Source organism: Vulpes vulpes, chromosome 1 (genome assembly GCF_048418805.1).
Source record: "Vulpes vulpes isolate BD-2025 chromosome 1, VulVul3, whole genome shotgun sequence".
Classification (NCBI taxonomy): Eukaryota; Metazoa; Chordata; class Mammalia; order Carnivora; family Canidae; genus Vulpes; species Vulpes vulpes.
This window is the reverse complement of record NC_132780.1, coordinates 135,541,508-135,557,238: the sequence shown is the minus strand read 5'-3', so window position 1 is coordinate 135,557,238 and position 15,731 is coordinate 135,541,508. Positions and strand designations below refer to the sequence as shown.

The 15,731-nt window shown below is 56.1% G+C and overlaps 1 protein-coding gene across 1 annotated transcript in view; it reads left to right on the top strand.

The window, feature by feature from the left end:
• Positions 1–584: 584 nt before the first annotated feature.
• The window catches only part of MDGA1 (MAM domain containing glycosylphosphatidylinositol anchor 1), a 61,027-nt gene continuing 45,880 nt past the window's right edge, over positions 585–15,731 (top strand). Inside the window, exon 1 of the mRNA XM_025990849.2 lies at positions 585–879. Coding sequence (XP_025846634.1) covers positions 813–879 — 67 coding nt within the window. The 5' untranslated portion in view covers positions 585–812. The remainder of the gene's footprint in view (positions 880–15,731) is intronic.

Here is a 15,731-nt window from a genome sequence, read left to right as displayed (position 1 = left end):
TCCTCGTTTCCCCGCTTTCTGGGGTCTCCGTTGGCTGGAATTGCTCTCCGGATTCCCGCGGGGCTGCCGGGGCGCGATCGCTCCCCGGGGCCCCTCGGTGGCTCGGTTAACTTCGCGGACCCGGGGGCCCGGGGCTCTCGCCCTCGAGCGAGCCCAGCCGGCGCCGCTCCCCGCTCCCCGCTCCCCGCTCCCCGCTCCCCGCTCCCCGCTCCCCGCTCAGGAGGGCCGGGGCCGGGGCCGGGCTCCTCCGCCCCGGGGAGCGCGCCCAACCCGGCCCCCTCGGGTCGGGCTTCGGGGCCCCCGGCACCTGCCGCAGGACCGGAGACGGCGGATTGACCTGAGCGTGGCCCGGGCCTTCCCGCCCCGCTGCACCGAGGGGCGTCCCCGGCGGGGAGACGGCAAGTTTGCCGGTGGTCGGTGGCCTGCTGGATCGCGGCGCGCCCTCCGCCGCGGAGGGGTCCCTGGCGCCCGGCGCCCGGCGCGCACAGCCCTGGGGACCCGGGGCGGACCCGCGGCCGGGCTCCTCGCGCCGGGGCGCTGGCTGCTGCGCGGGGCGCGCCGAGGCACCCGGGGCCGGGCCAGCGCCCCCTGCGTCCCCACGCGGGCAGCGGCCCCGCCGGAGGAGAAACCCGGGTCGCCGCCGCCGCCGCCGCCGCCGCCGCCGCCTCGGTCTCCGGGTCTCGGCCGCCGCCCCCTCCGTCGCCTCCCGGGGGAAGGGGGGACGCAGGGGGCATCGCGGGGCCCCGGCGGATGCGCCCCCCGCCACCTCTCGGGCTGCGCCGCCTCGCGGGGATGAAGCACCGGCCGTGAAGATGGAGGTGACCTGCCTTCTACTTCTGGCGCTGATGCCCCTCCACTGCCGGGGACAAGGAGTCTACGGTAAGAGCCCGCGCCCCGCTCCACGCCGCCGTAGCGCCGCGCGGAAACTTTGCAAGAGGCGCGAAGTGCGCGCGGCCGCGGTTCGGTGCGGACCCCGGCTCGGACTCCGGAGCGGTGCCGGGTCCCCGCCCTCGCCAGGGCGCCGGGAGCTCGCGCCAGCTGTTTCGGAGCACGGAGGCGGGTCGCAGGCCTGGCGTGAAGCCGGGGATGCCAGGGGGAGGTACCAGGGGGGGGTACCACCTCCTCGAAGCTTGCCAGCGGGCAGGGCTGCCCCGGGACCCTTGAGAGCCCCCGGCGGCTCGGCAGACCCCGACAGAGCCCGGACCCCGGCCCGGGGCAGCGCCGGGCGCGGAAGCCGCGCGCTGCCCTGGCTCGGCCCCCGGAGCAGAGGCGGGCGCGGCACGATCCCGAGTTGCGCGCGGCCCCGCGGCCCCGCGGCCCGGCGACGGGCTCGCCCTACCCCGCTCGCGCTGCGGCGCCGCGGCTGCTTGTACTCGCTCCTCGGCTGCCAGAGCGGATGGCAGCAGCCCCTGATCGCGCGCCCCGAAGCCCGGCATCCGTTGTGGGTCTGGCCTGCGCCAGTGCCTCGCGCCCGCGGTTCCCGGCTCCGAAACCCCAGCCCCACCTTCCCCGCCGCTGAGCGCACACGCGGACACACTCAGCCGCCGTCCCCAGGAGACGCAAACGCGGCGCGCACCCAGCGGGCTGCGGGGTCCAACTCTGCCTCCTGCCACGCAGCTCTGCTCCTGCGGCCCCACGCCTCGTTCTCCGGCGCTGAGGGGACACTGGCTGCTTGTCCCTTCTCTGTCTCGCCAGAGGGTGTTCCCCGGAAAGGTCCCGACAGGAGGCACCATCTGTTTAGGATCACCCCGAGTTCCCTCCTCTCGGGGCCCTCCCTCCGAGTTCTAGGAGGCTTCAGCGCCCTGACCTTACAGCACAAAAAGTCTTGCGGCCCAGTGGCTCCTACTTTGCCTTCTCCTGACTGCAGGGTGGTCTGGGTCGGTCACTTTGTAATCGTGTGTAGTTGGGGTGGGGAGAGGTCCCTGTCCCTTTTTGGCTGGACCCAGGGCCCGATTATTCATGTTTAGATCAGAGGAGTGTTTGACCTGTTCTGTTGGCGTGGAGACAGAGGCATTGTGCCCCCCTCCCACCCAGCTGCCCCCCAACATGGTACAGGGCACACGGCCGCCAGCCTCAGGTGCGGATGCTAAATGCTCCCTTCTGGGGGCTGCTGGTCTTGCTGTGCCTTTGGAGAGGCCCGGTGTCCTGAGGGGCGTCTGGGAGGTGACATGCTCCCCGCCCTGCACAGTTAGCTGGCTTGGGCTTAATTCCCCGGGGGAGGCTGGCCCAGGCATCTGGCCAAACTCTGCTTCTTAATTAGTTTGTGTGTCTCTTACTGCCTGGCCCTTTACAGAGGCCAGAAGAGGGAAGGGGAAGGAGGAGGGCAGCGGGGACTGTGAGAGGGCGGGTTGTGGGGGGAGGCCACTGAGCCCGCCCCAGATGCCTCCCCAGGACAGAGGAAGACACTGGGTGGTCTGGGGGATTCGGATCCTCTTCTTTATTCCCAAGTTTCCTCCCAGCTTCACTGCCTCCTTAAGAGGTAGCCTAAGGAGGGATGTCCCCCGAGGTCTTTGCCTCCTGCTCATCACACCCCAGGGGCTCTGAGAGTGACCAGACCTCTCCCTATTCCCTGCTGTCCTCTACCTGCCCCTCCCACCAAGTGCCCTTGGGAGATCTGGTTAACCTGTTTCCTGGCCATCCCTCTTCTCCATCGCCTCCCGGCATTTCCAGCCTTCTCCAGGGCTGCGCAGGGCCCATGGTCAGGGCACTCCCCCGAGCCTAGCCTGAAAACCCCAGCAATGAGGGCAGGGTGAGGTGTGGGGGTGTGGATAAGAACCGTGGTGCCTACAGACCCTGATCTCAGAGGACTTGGGGACAGGACTTGGCCATTGACTTCTCTGCCCCCTGTTTTCTATAGTTTCTCCTCTCTCATGCTTGGGTCTCCCTTTTTGTTGCTCTACACTTGAACAAATCAAGGTGAGCTGGGTGACCAACCCCCTGGTTCTGGAGTGACAGTGCCTTTGGGGCGTCAGCTCCGGAGAAGGCTGGGGCCTCAGGGGAATTGCAGAGTGGGGAGGCTTCATCTTCGCTGAGGCGGATGGAGAGAGGTGTGAAGATCTAGTATGAGGACGGCAAAAGGCTGCTGAGTTCTCTGCGATGCTAGCTTTGGCCAGAGACAGCAGAAGGGGGGACTATTGTAGGACTATAGGTCTCCCCTCCACCCCACCCCCCAGTTTCCCTCTCCTCCCAAAGCAGGGAAAGCAGCTTGAGAAAGAGTAGGAGTGAGGGATGGTCACTTGTGTCCATCCTTATGTCCTGGCATCCAACATGGTGCCGGGCACACAGAAGCTCGGCAAATATTTGCTGCAGAAATGAAGGGCCATGGTCAGGGAGAGGTTGAAGAAATGCTTTTTGCGATTCCCCCCCCCCCTCCCAAGGAGTCTGTCTAGGTTGTATTCCAGCAGGGTGGTGGGGCACCCTCTGAGGGTCTCTACTTAGGGTGAGTCACAGAGTCCTAGGTTGGCGGCCAGAGGGGATTTGGGGAGGAGAAGAGAGAAGAGACTGAAAGCCCAGGCACAAAAGAAAACAGTGTGTCCTGGGGCGGGAACCCCAGCCCATTCTCCTCTGCCCCAGGCCTGTGTGGTGAAGGAGGGGCAGATTAATGTGGAAGCTCAGTTGAGGAGGGGGAGGAAGAGCAGGAGGGGGAGGAAGAGCAGGACGTGGAGGCAAAGCCGGCAGGATCTAGCCTGGGCCCTGGGCCTCTGTTGAGGCTGGTAGGAGGCAGATAACCAGAGCTCTATCCTCTGCTTCCCTCTGAGGATCCTCTTGCTGGCCCTGAGGACTGCTGTCTGCCGTAGGGCTGGGGAGGTGCTCTCAGTCTGGCCAGGTGGCTTCCCTTCTTCTTTGGGGCGCAGATGCTATAGCAGCCGAGTACTGGACCAGATGGTCCCTTTGGAGCCGATCCCCTCTTCCCTCCCTGCCTCCCATTCTCCTGGCCCAGTTTATTGTGCTCCGTAGTGGATCCGTAATTGTTTTCTGGTGGTGGTGGGGTGCTGGCCCCAGAGGCCTACTTCTGGGGCAAAGGCAGTAGCCAAGTGATGGAGGAAGAGTATCCTGCGTGTGGATTCATCAGAAAACACCCTCTCCTCCACCCTGGCTTCCTCTCCTCCTGTAGCTGCAGGACTTCCAGCCAGGGCAGGTCGGTGGGATTCCTCTCCCTTACAAAAACACAACAACCCCCTGGGTTATTTAATATGCAGGAGTAGGAATTGACATTATCCTTAAGACAGGTTGTTTGCAACTTACTGGTGGAAGTCAAAATATTTCACCAAAGGTGTCATCAGAAACTACTATCCTATGCTAATTTTTGTGGGAACATGAAGACAGATGTTGAATAATTTGACAAGAGCAACATAGCTTACAGAATTATCACCAAGTCAGGTTTTTTCCCTCCTCTGAGGGGTGCAGAGAAGGAATTTCAGGAAGTGTGTCTCCCAGTACCATCATCTGGGTGTGGGCACTCTTGGGATTTTTTACTAGAGTTTCTACCACGTGCCTTAAGAGCAATGCTTAACACGGAGGAATCTTTTTTTAAATGATGAAAGATTCCCCTGGAGAAGGCATGGCATCAGATAACTCTGGTCCCCTAGGGCTCACAGAAGGCTCAGGGTTTTCTAAATGTCCTCAAGAAGGTTCAAAATTCGGTTCCTTCTTTCTTCCCAGTTTTAGAAACTGCGTGAGGGGAAGACGGGGCCTTGTGCCCACAAAGCAGGCCGGTTTGTATGCCTCGCTGACTGGCACTATCTCCCCAACCCCCTTCTACCTTTCCCAATGGAAGTTGAGGTCGGCCCTTAAGACAGCCTGAAAGCTCCCTAGGCCCAGCAGCAGGCTGGAGAGCCCCACTTCGGGTCAAGATCTGCATGATGTCCTGTCCTACACTGCAGGCGGGAATCTGTGTTTCCTGGCTGGGTGGCGGCCCTGGCAATGGAGTGATTAGAGAGACTGTTATTAGCTGGGAATGCACCCTTGAGGGAGTGTGCTGGGGGCACGCCAAGGGCCCACTTGTAATTGGCCAGGTTTGGCTGTGAGTTCCCAAGGCCGGGTGGCAAAGCCTCCTTTAGAGCCTGGTATTAGCTCTGCTTTGCTAGAACAGGGAGGAACAGGCGAGAATGTGTTGTGGGGGGTGCTCCAGAGGGAGAATGGAGGGAGCTAATCACAGCCGCCAGGGCCCTGCAAATGAATGATGCAGGAAATCATTATCTGGGGGTGGGAGTGGAAATCCCAGCAGCGGGAGCAGCCCCGGCTGCCCAGGAGACATGGGTGGGCTTCGGAGGAGTGGGACAGGCTGCATTGTGGAGAATCCCTCTCTATCACCTCCTCCTCTCCCCCATCCTTCCCCCGTGGACTACTCTGCCTCCCCCCACCCCCACCTGTCTCCCATCTCCATGTTGGGTGGGGAGATGCCCCCACAGAGATAGGGGGCCTGGGAGATGGGACCTTGGGTCTCTCAGTCCTGGCAGAGCCATGGCCCGCCCCCTACCCGCCTCTGGACCCTTGAGCCTGACTCCGCCCCAGGTGCAGGGAATGTGTGTAGCTGCCTGGGGACGCTGACCTCTGCTGCTGGCACTGCCACTCCAGATGTGGCCAGCAGGGGGAGGGCTTGGCCACCACATTGCCTTTCCAGGGCTCCCTGGGCCTCAAGCCTCTGGGTGGGATGAGAGTCCAATTCCTCAGCCTGGGGCCCATGGGGGCTCCCTAGGGCCTTCTGAAGCTCTGGGCCCCCACTCCACCTCCCACATGCTCGCCCCAGTGTCCCGTGGCACTTGCATGTGGCCAAAGCCACACTTCCTGCACCCTAGGCCACTGGAGAGCTTTTTGGTGGGGCTCAGCTCTGTGGGCTCCTGCCCAGGTGAGGCTGTGTGCAGAGGAGGGACAGTTGCCCTTTAGAGCTGCCTTTGGGAATCTGGGGTATGGTTCCTGTTCTTCATCTTTCTCCCCTGCTCAGAAGACCACTTTGCAGGCACATGTCTGCCCAAGGCAGGAATGAGGTATTAAAGGGCCCTATTGAATGTAAATGCTGATGCAGGAGGCAAGAGCAATGCTTAACACAGAGGAATATTTTTTAAACAACGAAATCTCTCTTTCCCCCAGTGAGTAACACATAACAATCAGAGAATATGTAAAATTATAAGGAAGAAAGTAACACTCACTTGACACCCCGCCATGCATTTGGTGATGGTTCATTCTTTCAGGCATCCTTCTGTGCAGAGAGGAATGAATCTTTCAAGGAAAATCATTGGTTATAACAACAACCCCTTACAGGCCTGTAAGTGTCAGTGCGCCTTCCTCGCCTTCCTCGCTGTTTCTATGCCTCTGCTTCCTTTGTTTCCCGTAAAGTTCAGAGAGATCAGCACAGCAGGCCCTCTTGTCCCCATTTAAGAGAAGAGGAAATGGAGGCTCCAAGATTTTAAGTGACCTGTTCGAGGTTACCCAGCTGGTAAGAGGTGGCTCCGAGAGACTCCATCCCAGGGGACCTTCTGATTTGGGGGTGGGAAAGGTGGCGGTTCTGTCCTCAAAGAGAAGGGGAAGGGAGTCACGTACAAAGTGGGTCCTGAAGACCTTGGCAAGGGCAGATAAAGGACTGGGGACTCAAAGGGGTGAGAAGTTGCTTGCAAGGCCTTGTGAAGGGGCATTTGAACTGGCTTTTGACAAACAGAAGTAAGGGTGAGAAGGCTGTCACAGGCAGAGAGCTCCTAGCAGCAAAGGCATGTGGATGATAGAGACCCTGGTGCGTGGGGAGAGTAGTGAGTCACTCAGTCGGGGTGGGAGCAGAGGCTGAAATGGAATGGGCGCTCTGTGTTGGAACAGCAAAGGAATGATAAGACCAGTTGCTCATGTTTCCTTCCTAGGCCGAGATCACAAATGCATATTGTCTTTAATCCTCACTGCTTCACCAACGCCACCCCCCCCCCCCCCCCGCCACCCCAGTGAGTCATTGTCAGCCCATTTTACCAAAAAGTAAATGGGGGGTTCAGAAAAATGAAGTCTGCTTGTCCAAGTGACGGAGCCAGGCTCGAACCCGGATCTAATTACAGAGCCTGTGCTTGGGTGGAGGAGACGGGAGTCCTGGGTATGGGAGAAGCTTTCAGGAAGGTCTGGGGTGGAGAAGGGGGCTGATGTGAGCCATATTCAGGCTGCTGTGCAGCTATGTGTTGTAAAGAGGGTATAGTCAGGGGGAGGGAGGCTGGGCAGGAGGTCCTGCAGTTGTCCAGGGAAGTCATGCGGAGAACTTGATCCAGGGTGGTGACTGTGAGGATGGACTGGAGGGAGTGGGTACAAGAACTGCGGTCATCCCAGAAACACGTGAGGGAAGGCTCTGTGTGGAATGCTTGAGGTATCTGGTGAGAGAAACAAGCTCTTACTCTCTGAGAGTTTGCATTCAGACTGTAAACAAACAATAAACACTGAATAAGTATGTAATGCATCATATGGTGATGGGATCGATGAAAAGGGGTAAAGGAGCCAAGGGAACAAGGAGTGGTAGTTCAAGTTCAAATACAGTGGCTAGGAGGCCTCCTTGTGTAGAGGCCACCTGAAGAGAGATCCGAAGATGCTCAGGGAGGAGTGAGGAGGCCCGGTGGATATCTGCGGGAAGTATAGTCCAGGCAAGAGATTAGCCAGTGCAAAGGCTCTGCAGTAGAAACATGCCTGGCCCGTTTAGCAACAAGGAGGTGCCCAGCTTGGCTGGAGCAGAGTGAGCAATGGGGGTGGGGTGGGGGTGGGGGTGGGGGTAGGATGTGGGGTTAAAGAGTTAGTGGGGCCAGGTTGTTCACAGTCTTGAGGGCTATGTAGGGCTTGTATTCTGAGAGATGTGGGGAGCCATGGGAGGATTTTGAGCAGGAGAGGGATATGAACTGATACCTTTTTAATGGAATCCCTCTGGCTGCCTTGTAGAGAACAGACTGCAGGGGATTGGGCGTGGGGAAAGGGGCCCACTTAGAGATGGTTGGAAAAAGCAAGAAATGAGACTGTACAATCATTAGGTTCCAAAAGGGCTCCAGGAAGAGCGCAGGCAAGAGTTAAGGCTGAGAATGGCTCTGAGGTTTGGCACGCAACAGCAGTGAGCAAAGCCCGTGGAAGTCAGACGGGTTCTGGGCAATGGAGTGATGTAGTTAAGAGCTGAGATTTCTGGGTAGGAAGCCAGATCTGAACCCCAGCTCTGCCCTGCACCAGCCATGAGAGTCTGAGAAATTCCTTCAGCTTTCTAAGACATGGCTTTTCTGCTTCTCGGACAGAGATAGTCGAAGCCACTGCTCGGGTTTGTGATAAGCGTGCAGTGAGACAGTGCCTGGGAAGCCCTGAGCACTGTGCTCGGCCCTCCGCAAAACCTCAATAAATCATTTTACTTTAACGACAGTGCCAATGCAGTTTTGAACTTCATGGGATTCCGGTGTGGGAGGTCTGGGAGAGGTGTAGGCGGGGGTAACTGGACATAAGCGTTCATGCTCAGAAGAGGGAGGATTCTGAAGGGCAGATTTGCACATCTGGATTTATGTGCATAGAATGATGGGGGTTGAATCATGCATTGACTTAAACTGCCAGGGAAGAGAGAGTCGAGAGAGGGGCACTGGGCTGAGACCAGCACCCTGGGTGGGGGACGGTGAGAAGAGACAGAGTAGCTGGCATCAGGGAGGTAGGAGGAGGCCCAAGGGCGGACAGGGCCCGGAAAGCCAGGAGAAGGGACAGAGTTTGTGGCAGGAAAGGCCATCTGAGGTGAAGGAGACAGAGCAAGCGCCGTCCGGGCTGGGGGGTTGGCATTTCTCACAAACTCCTGGGTGCTGCCGTGTTGCTGGTCTGCGTCACTCTTTGAATACCAAGGACACACAGGAAAGACGATGGACTCAAATGGCAGACTTGGCTTGGAGGGCCAAGTGGGTGGCTTGCTGCCTGTGAGGGGCTCTGGCCCAGGAGCCTCACGTCTGGAACTCAGTTTCCCTATCTGGAAGGCTGGCTTAGGCATGTCCAGCTCTTAGGATTACAGAGAAGCCCGACAGTGATAATGCTTTGTAAACTCTCAGGCGAACTCTGGGGACTCTGTTCATGAGAGCAGAGGGGGTGGCAGGCAGATGGTAGGGAGCCCCGGGAGTGGGTGGCGTGTGGAAGCAGGAGGTGCAGGCTGCGCTTTTGAGAAACATGGCAGGCCAGGGAGGGCCCCAACAGCAGCTCCTGCTCCCCAGCCTTCTGCCTGTGGCGAGTGGGGCTGCAGGGGTGGGTCGTGGGGAATGACTTGAGCAGGCGGGAGGGCGCTGCTTGGCCTGCCTTGGAGGTTCTACCCCAGGCTCTTGTTGGTTCCTTTCCAGTCCCAGAAACTCCGCTGAAATAGACTTTGATTATCTGGAGGGTTGGAAGCTGTGTAGAGAAGTGGTTCTCAACCCCAGGGCAAGTCAGAACCACCTGGAGAGCTTTTCCAATGGCAGATGCCTGGCTCCACCCCCAGACCTCCCAAATCAGAAACTCTGCAGGTGGCATCAAGGCAGCTGTGGCTGTAAAGAGCTCTCCATTTGATTCTTGGGCACAGCTGGTGTAGACTGTGCATCCGAGTGAGTCAGGCCCAAACAGATGTCTTCTTCCCTGGGGCTTTCTGAGGGCATTTCTGGGCTTTCCAGGTCACAGCACAAGCTTTGTTTCAGCCAAGCTCATCTGGACCCTGGGGTCTTTAAATAAAAAAAAAAACAAAACAAAACAATGGAACACCCCACGCTTATTATTTTGTAAATGATGAGCAGGGAAGCATTCTAGTTTAACAGTTCTAACTGGCAAGTCCAGGTCACGGTGCAGGAGACCGACCCCTCCTTCTGCTTCCAACCAGGGGCTTTCCAGTCCTGAACCTAGAGAGCCTGAAAGACACTGCCCAGAAACTGTTTTCATTGATTTTCAGTAGGTAAATTCTGTTACCATTTTGAAATGTTGCCCTTTTGTTTATTCTTTTCTCTTTTTTGGTTTAGAGAAAATGAAAATTTCAGAGCTGGACCGCGTCACAGCAATTCAGGGTAAACCAAGCAAATATTTAATGAGCATCTGCTAAGTGTCTGGAAAGGTGTTGGGTGCTGTGGCTGCAGAGGTGAAGGGCACCTGCCACCAAGGAGCTCACCGTGAAATGGGAGAATGAAGTCTCTTCCAAAGCCTTCATTTTCCAGATAGAGAAGCTTGAGTGATTTGCCCAAGACTGTGCCATTAGCAGGTGGTGGAGTAATGATTTGATCTCAAGCCCGCCTAAAGCCAAGTCTGGAGTCTGCCTCCTGCCCCACATGTGAGGTTCCCGAGGGTGGTATCTGATCATTTTTTGTACCCCAGCCTGTGTTGTGCGGGATGGGTTGGCTGATAGGAGCAACCTGAGGACCCTCTGTCCTATAACAGATACACATCTCATTTTGTTGCCAGAAACAAAGATCCAGCTACAGAGCCTCCAACAAATTAAAGCTGACCTTAAGTCAAGAGGTAGGCTCTCCATGACTGCTATGTCACTAGAAATCCAGGCTCCTTTGTCTTATTGCTCTGTTCTCTTTCTTACAATGGTGCTTCTCACCAAACTCTGCAGCCTGTTAGAATTACCTCGCAAGTGTTTAAAAATCCCAATGCCTATGTCATACCTCATGCTAATTAAATCAGAATGTCCGGGAGTGAGAAGCAGGCATCAGCATATAAATTTATTTTTTAAAGAGCTCCAGCCATGGAGCCTTTTTGCCTCAAAGTTGCCAAAGGGCTCCTGGGGCCCAGCCATCATGACATATTCCAGGCAGGAGAAAGGGAAGAACATTTAAAAGGATGGACCTACCAGCAGAGTCAGCTTCTGTTAAAGAACTTTTCCAGAAGTCCCCTCCCAATGACTTCTGCTTACATCTCATTGGCTGTTCTTAGCTGTAAGGGAGGCTGAGAAGTGTAATCTTTGAGATGGGCACATTCTCAACCTAAGAAAACATCAGGTTCGGTTAGAAGGGGAGAATGCATATAGGGTAGATAATGAGTAGTCTTTACCACAAATCCCCACCTCAGGGCCAGTTGGCATTTCTTGAAATGAGAAAGGATTTAAATGGACGTGAAGGCTGCTCTCAGCTCTCCCTGCCAGTCTAGCTCAGGTGGGGTGGGAGGCTCTGGCTGCATTGTGGATGCCCAGAAGGAACCTCAGGGAAGACAGAGAAGCACAGGAAGAGACTGGTTTGGGGTCCCGCAGATGTTCATGAGGGGTTCTGCTTCCCATTGGCCAGCACTCTCATTCCCTCCTCCCACCCCACTCTCATTTGCCCAACGTTGTTCATTTCTGCGGGTTGGTACCTCTTTCCACTAGCTGGTGGCTCCTTGAGTCATAGGCACGGGAGAGCTCTGTGGATCCTCCTGATATATTTTTAAAAAAGATTTTATTTATTTATTCATGAGAGACACAAAGAGAGGCAGAGACACAGGCAGAGGGAGAAGCAGGCTCCCCATGGGGAGTCCAATGTGGGACTCGATCCCAGGACCCCGGGATCACGCCCTGAGCCAAAGGCAGATGCAGACGCTCACCCACTGAGCCACCCAGGTGTCCCAACCCTCTTGATTTTTTAGACCAGAAACGGAAGGTTCACACTGGAAGCCAGGGACCAGAGAGTACTGCAGAAGTGATGATTTAGCTTCCCTTTCTCCCTGTCAGGCCCATGCCCACTGGAGACCAGGCTACTGCCCTGGTGTTTGCTCAGTGTCTCTGGTCTTTGTTTCTGGGAACTTCTCCTTGTCTGACCTTATTTCAACTTGCCATAACATAATTTATCAGAAAGACTGAGGAGCTGAGGCCCCTGAGCTACACTTGAACATCTCTTTGGCCCTGAGATTCTCTGTGTAATTCTTAAGAAACTCTGAGAAGGACATCAGGAAGATAGAGGTAGGGAGCTGAGTTCCGGTGGCCTCATCTGTGTTTGGTTCTGGGGTTTCAGTGAAATGCAGGGAGACCTTGGGGAGGTCAGTTTAACTCCCAGTAAAATACATAAAGCCCACAAGGCAAGCTGGAGGTGGCAAGGCCTGGGCTCTACTCTCCATTCTGGAATAAGGCCATAGGGTAGACAGAGGGAAGGCCATGAGATGGGGCCAGAGGGTGTGGCAAGGAGTGAGCTCAGCTGCCAGCCAGTGGCCTTGAGTGATCCAGAAGCAGAGCCGTGAGATTCATTGTAGGAAGAAACTGAGACCAGTGAAGGTAAGTGGCTTGTCAAGATCACACAGCAGTTAGGTGCCAAGGCTAAAGTTAAAAACCACGCCCAGGGACTCTATAGCTAGATCTTGCTCATTCTCCAGTATCTCCTTATAGGTTCAGGAGAAGCCAGGACACGTCTGCATGGCATTTATAAGCTCTTTATGCCCACACCCTTATAATTCTCCCCTCACCCCTCTGAACCCTATTTCTTATTCCCAGGCCTCATTGCATCTGAACTATAGGATCTGGGGCTCACTCTGGGTTTAGAACTCCAGCTTAGATATTAGAAGCCCTTAGCGGAGGGACGCCTGGGTGGCTCAGCGGTTGAGCATCTGCCTTTGGCTCAGGGCATGATCCGGGGTCTGGGGATTGAGTCCCGCATTAGGCTCTCCACAGGGAGCCTACTTTTATGTCTCTGCCTCTCTCTCTGTGTGTCTCATGAATAAATAAAAGTCTTTAAAACAACAACAAAAAAGAAGCCCTTAGTGGAAATCTCAAGGAGGCCCCTGGTGTGGGTGGAGGAGGCAGCTGGCTTGGCAGCTGGAGGTTGCTGCCAATCCGCACCACATCCAACATCTCCATCGTACTGCCTGAGTCCCTCCTTAGAGTTATTAAAAAGGTAGCCAGCAGAAACACAGACACTGTTACCAGAAGGTTGCTCTGGGAATACTTGGAAGCCCTTAGGCCTTTTGCCAGTGCCCAGGTTATTTGATCAGATGAGTTGGATGTTGAAATGTTGATGCTCGGGCAAGGAAGTTTCCAAGGAAGTCATGGGTCCAGGTTGGGGAGCATGGTTGGTTATGTGATGTTTGTAGGTGTGATTGTTAAGCATTATGTGGGCTCTGGGTCGTGGCCATGTGAGAGATTTTTTTTTTTTTTAAGATTTATTTATTTATTTATGATAGACAGAGAGAGGCAGAGACACAGGAGGAGGGAGAAGCAGGTTCCATGCCGGGAGCCCGACACGGGGCTCGATCCTGGGACTCCAGGATCGTGCCCTGGGCCAAAGGCAGGCGCCAAACCGCCGAGCCACCCAGGGATCCCCCCATGTGAGAGATTTAATAGTGGACATCATGAGGACCAGAATTGGCTTGGACTCATGGTCTTTGGGTTCCCCTGGAGCAGAGCCTGAGATAAGAAGCTGAGTGAGATAGTTTATTTGGTAGATGAGCCTGGGGAACTCTGGTACGGAAATGGGGACCTAAGACAGGGAAGCAAAGAGAACTGAGGAAAGGTGTATTGTCAAGCCAGTCACCACCGTGTCCCACTGGGGACCTCTGGGTCACTCCTGCCATGGTGAGGGAGCTGGGGCATGTGTACATCAGCTGCTATCTGTCCTTGGTTGGGGGCTGCTCCGAAGGCTATTAATTTTCTGGTACGTATAGCTAGCCCGGTACACATGAAGTGTAAGCCCTAGTGGCCGGAGACAGCCTCAGGCAGAGAAAAGCAGGTTCTGGCCAGTGTGCAATCAAATGGTTAGAGGAGAGTGTGGGGCGGGGCGGGGCGGGGGAGGGGGCAGGCGCTGACAGCTTGTACTACATCCTGCCTAAGCCATCCGTCTTGCTTTTTCAGATCCAGCCTGTTTGGCTGAGCTCTTTGTTCTTAGGTCTTGTCTTCTGGATGCACGTATAAGCTCTGACTCCAGGCTGAAAACTCTCCCCTGCGGCCATCAGACCCGTGAGCTGCTCATTTACTTCCTTGGATTCTGTGACCAGAACCCCAGCAAGTCAATTTCCCCAAGATCCTCCCAATAGAATCCAGGCTCTCCCAGAGGGATGGAGGGGGCCTCACACTTGGGGAACGAACGCAGGGTTAGGGGATCACTGAGGGCAAACTCCGAGTTTACAGGTCTTTGAGGCGTTGCCAGGAGAGGCATGATCTTTAGCTCCCCACCTGGTGAATTCAAAACCAAGAAAGAGGTGGGGACCGGCTCAGACTACCTCTCCGCAGGCAGGTTTCCATATGGGTAATAAAGTTGATTGCATTCCGTCACTTTCTGCTCCAGGAACCCACGTCCTCCCACGGGTGATGAGAGGCTCGCCCACACCCCTGAATATCCCTGGGCCTTATGGATCCAGATCAGAGCACCTCCATCCTATTGTGAATTTTTGTGCCAGATCGTTATCTGACTGAGATTAATTAATTAATTAATCAAATATTTATTGAGTACCCCTCCTATGTGCCAGACACTGTTCTAGGAGCTGAGGATACAGCAGAGAGCGAGACAAAGAGACAATCTAGAATTACAGGCTTGTGGAATCAGAACAAGGGAGGGATCTTAGGGCAAATCTAATCATTCCTCAGAAGAGAAACCTGAGGCTGAGGAGGGGCGAGAGAAGTCCTTAGCCACCGGGCAAATCGGGAGCCCAGCTTGGAATCATGGAATCTGAAAGATAATGGGCTAAGAGCTCACCTGTCCCTACCTGCTCAGTTTTAGAGGCAGAAACCAGTGGCCAGAGGCAAGAGTCACACCCTTCTCTCTTACATCTCCCAAACCAGATCTGGGCTCTAATTTACTGAGGGGAGTGTGTGTGTGTGTGTGTGTGTGTGTGTGCGCGCACGCACACGCGTGCCTGCCTGCATCTGTGTGTGGCTTCGTGTAGGCTACGGCAGCCTGCAGGAGACATGAGTGGCTTTCTGGTGATCCAGCCTTCCCACCTCCTTCCAGGGCATTCAGAGGCTGCAGTGAGCTCTCTCCTCCCCTCTGGCCTCCGCTGGCTCCCCCATACAGCCATGGCCCCTGGCACTGGCACTGCCACTGCCACTGCGGCCTCAGGCAATGCCAGGGGGGTTCAGTACTGAGGGATGCCCTGACATGCCTGAAGCATCAACACCCCCGTCAGGCTCACTCCTTCACTTTCTCGGGAGCTGAAGGAGTTGGGGGCTGCGAGGCTATCGGGGGCAGGGCTGGGCTGCATCCCTCCCAGTCTCTTCTCCCTCATTCTTTTGGAGTTGGGACAGGTGTAAGGAGTGGCTCTAGAGAGCTAGACTGAGAGGCCAAAGGAGGTGATTGGGTGGGGAGCTCTGGCTGCTGGTGCTCAGTGTGTATGCGGAGGACCATTGGCATGAGGTAAACTGCTCCCACTGGGTACCTCGATAGGAGCTGAAATACATCCCCCTGCGCCCGCTCTCTATCCTGGGCATATGTACTTCATTTGTGTTTGTTTATGTGCCAGTAAATATTCGAGGGTGTACATGTCCTGAAGGTGTGGGAATGCATGGTGATGCATCTGAGAACGTGCACGTACGTGCAGGGAGCCAAGTGTGTGCATTTGGGGGACCTTCCCTGGGTCCACCTCTATCCCACTGCCCCTCCAGGCAGCCCTTGCTTCCCAGGCACGGGGCAGGGACACACTGTGGGCCGGCAGCAGCCAGCAGCCCGGTGCTTCGTCCAGCCTGGGTTACGGCTGCCCCTCCCCCCCACTTCTAGGAGACCTGCAGTGGGGGCCAGGGGCAGGCCGAGGCTGGCCTGGAGCTCCTGGCTAATTTTCCCCGGCCTCCATCGATCCAGCAGCTTCTCCTGAGTCTATTAGCAGTCGGCGAGTGAAAATATCCCCCATTGCGAGCCCTG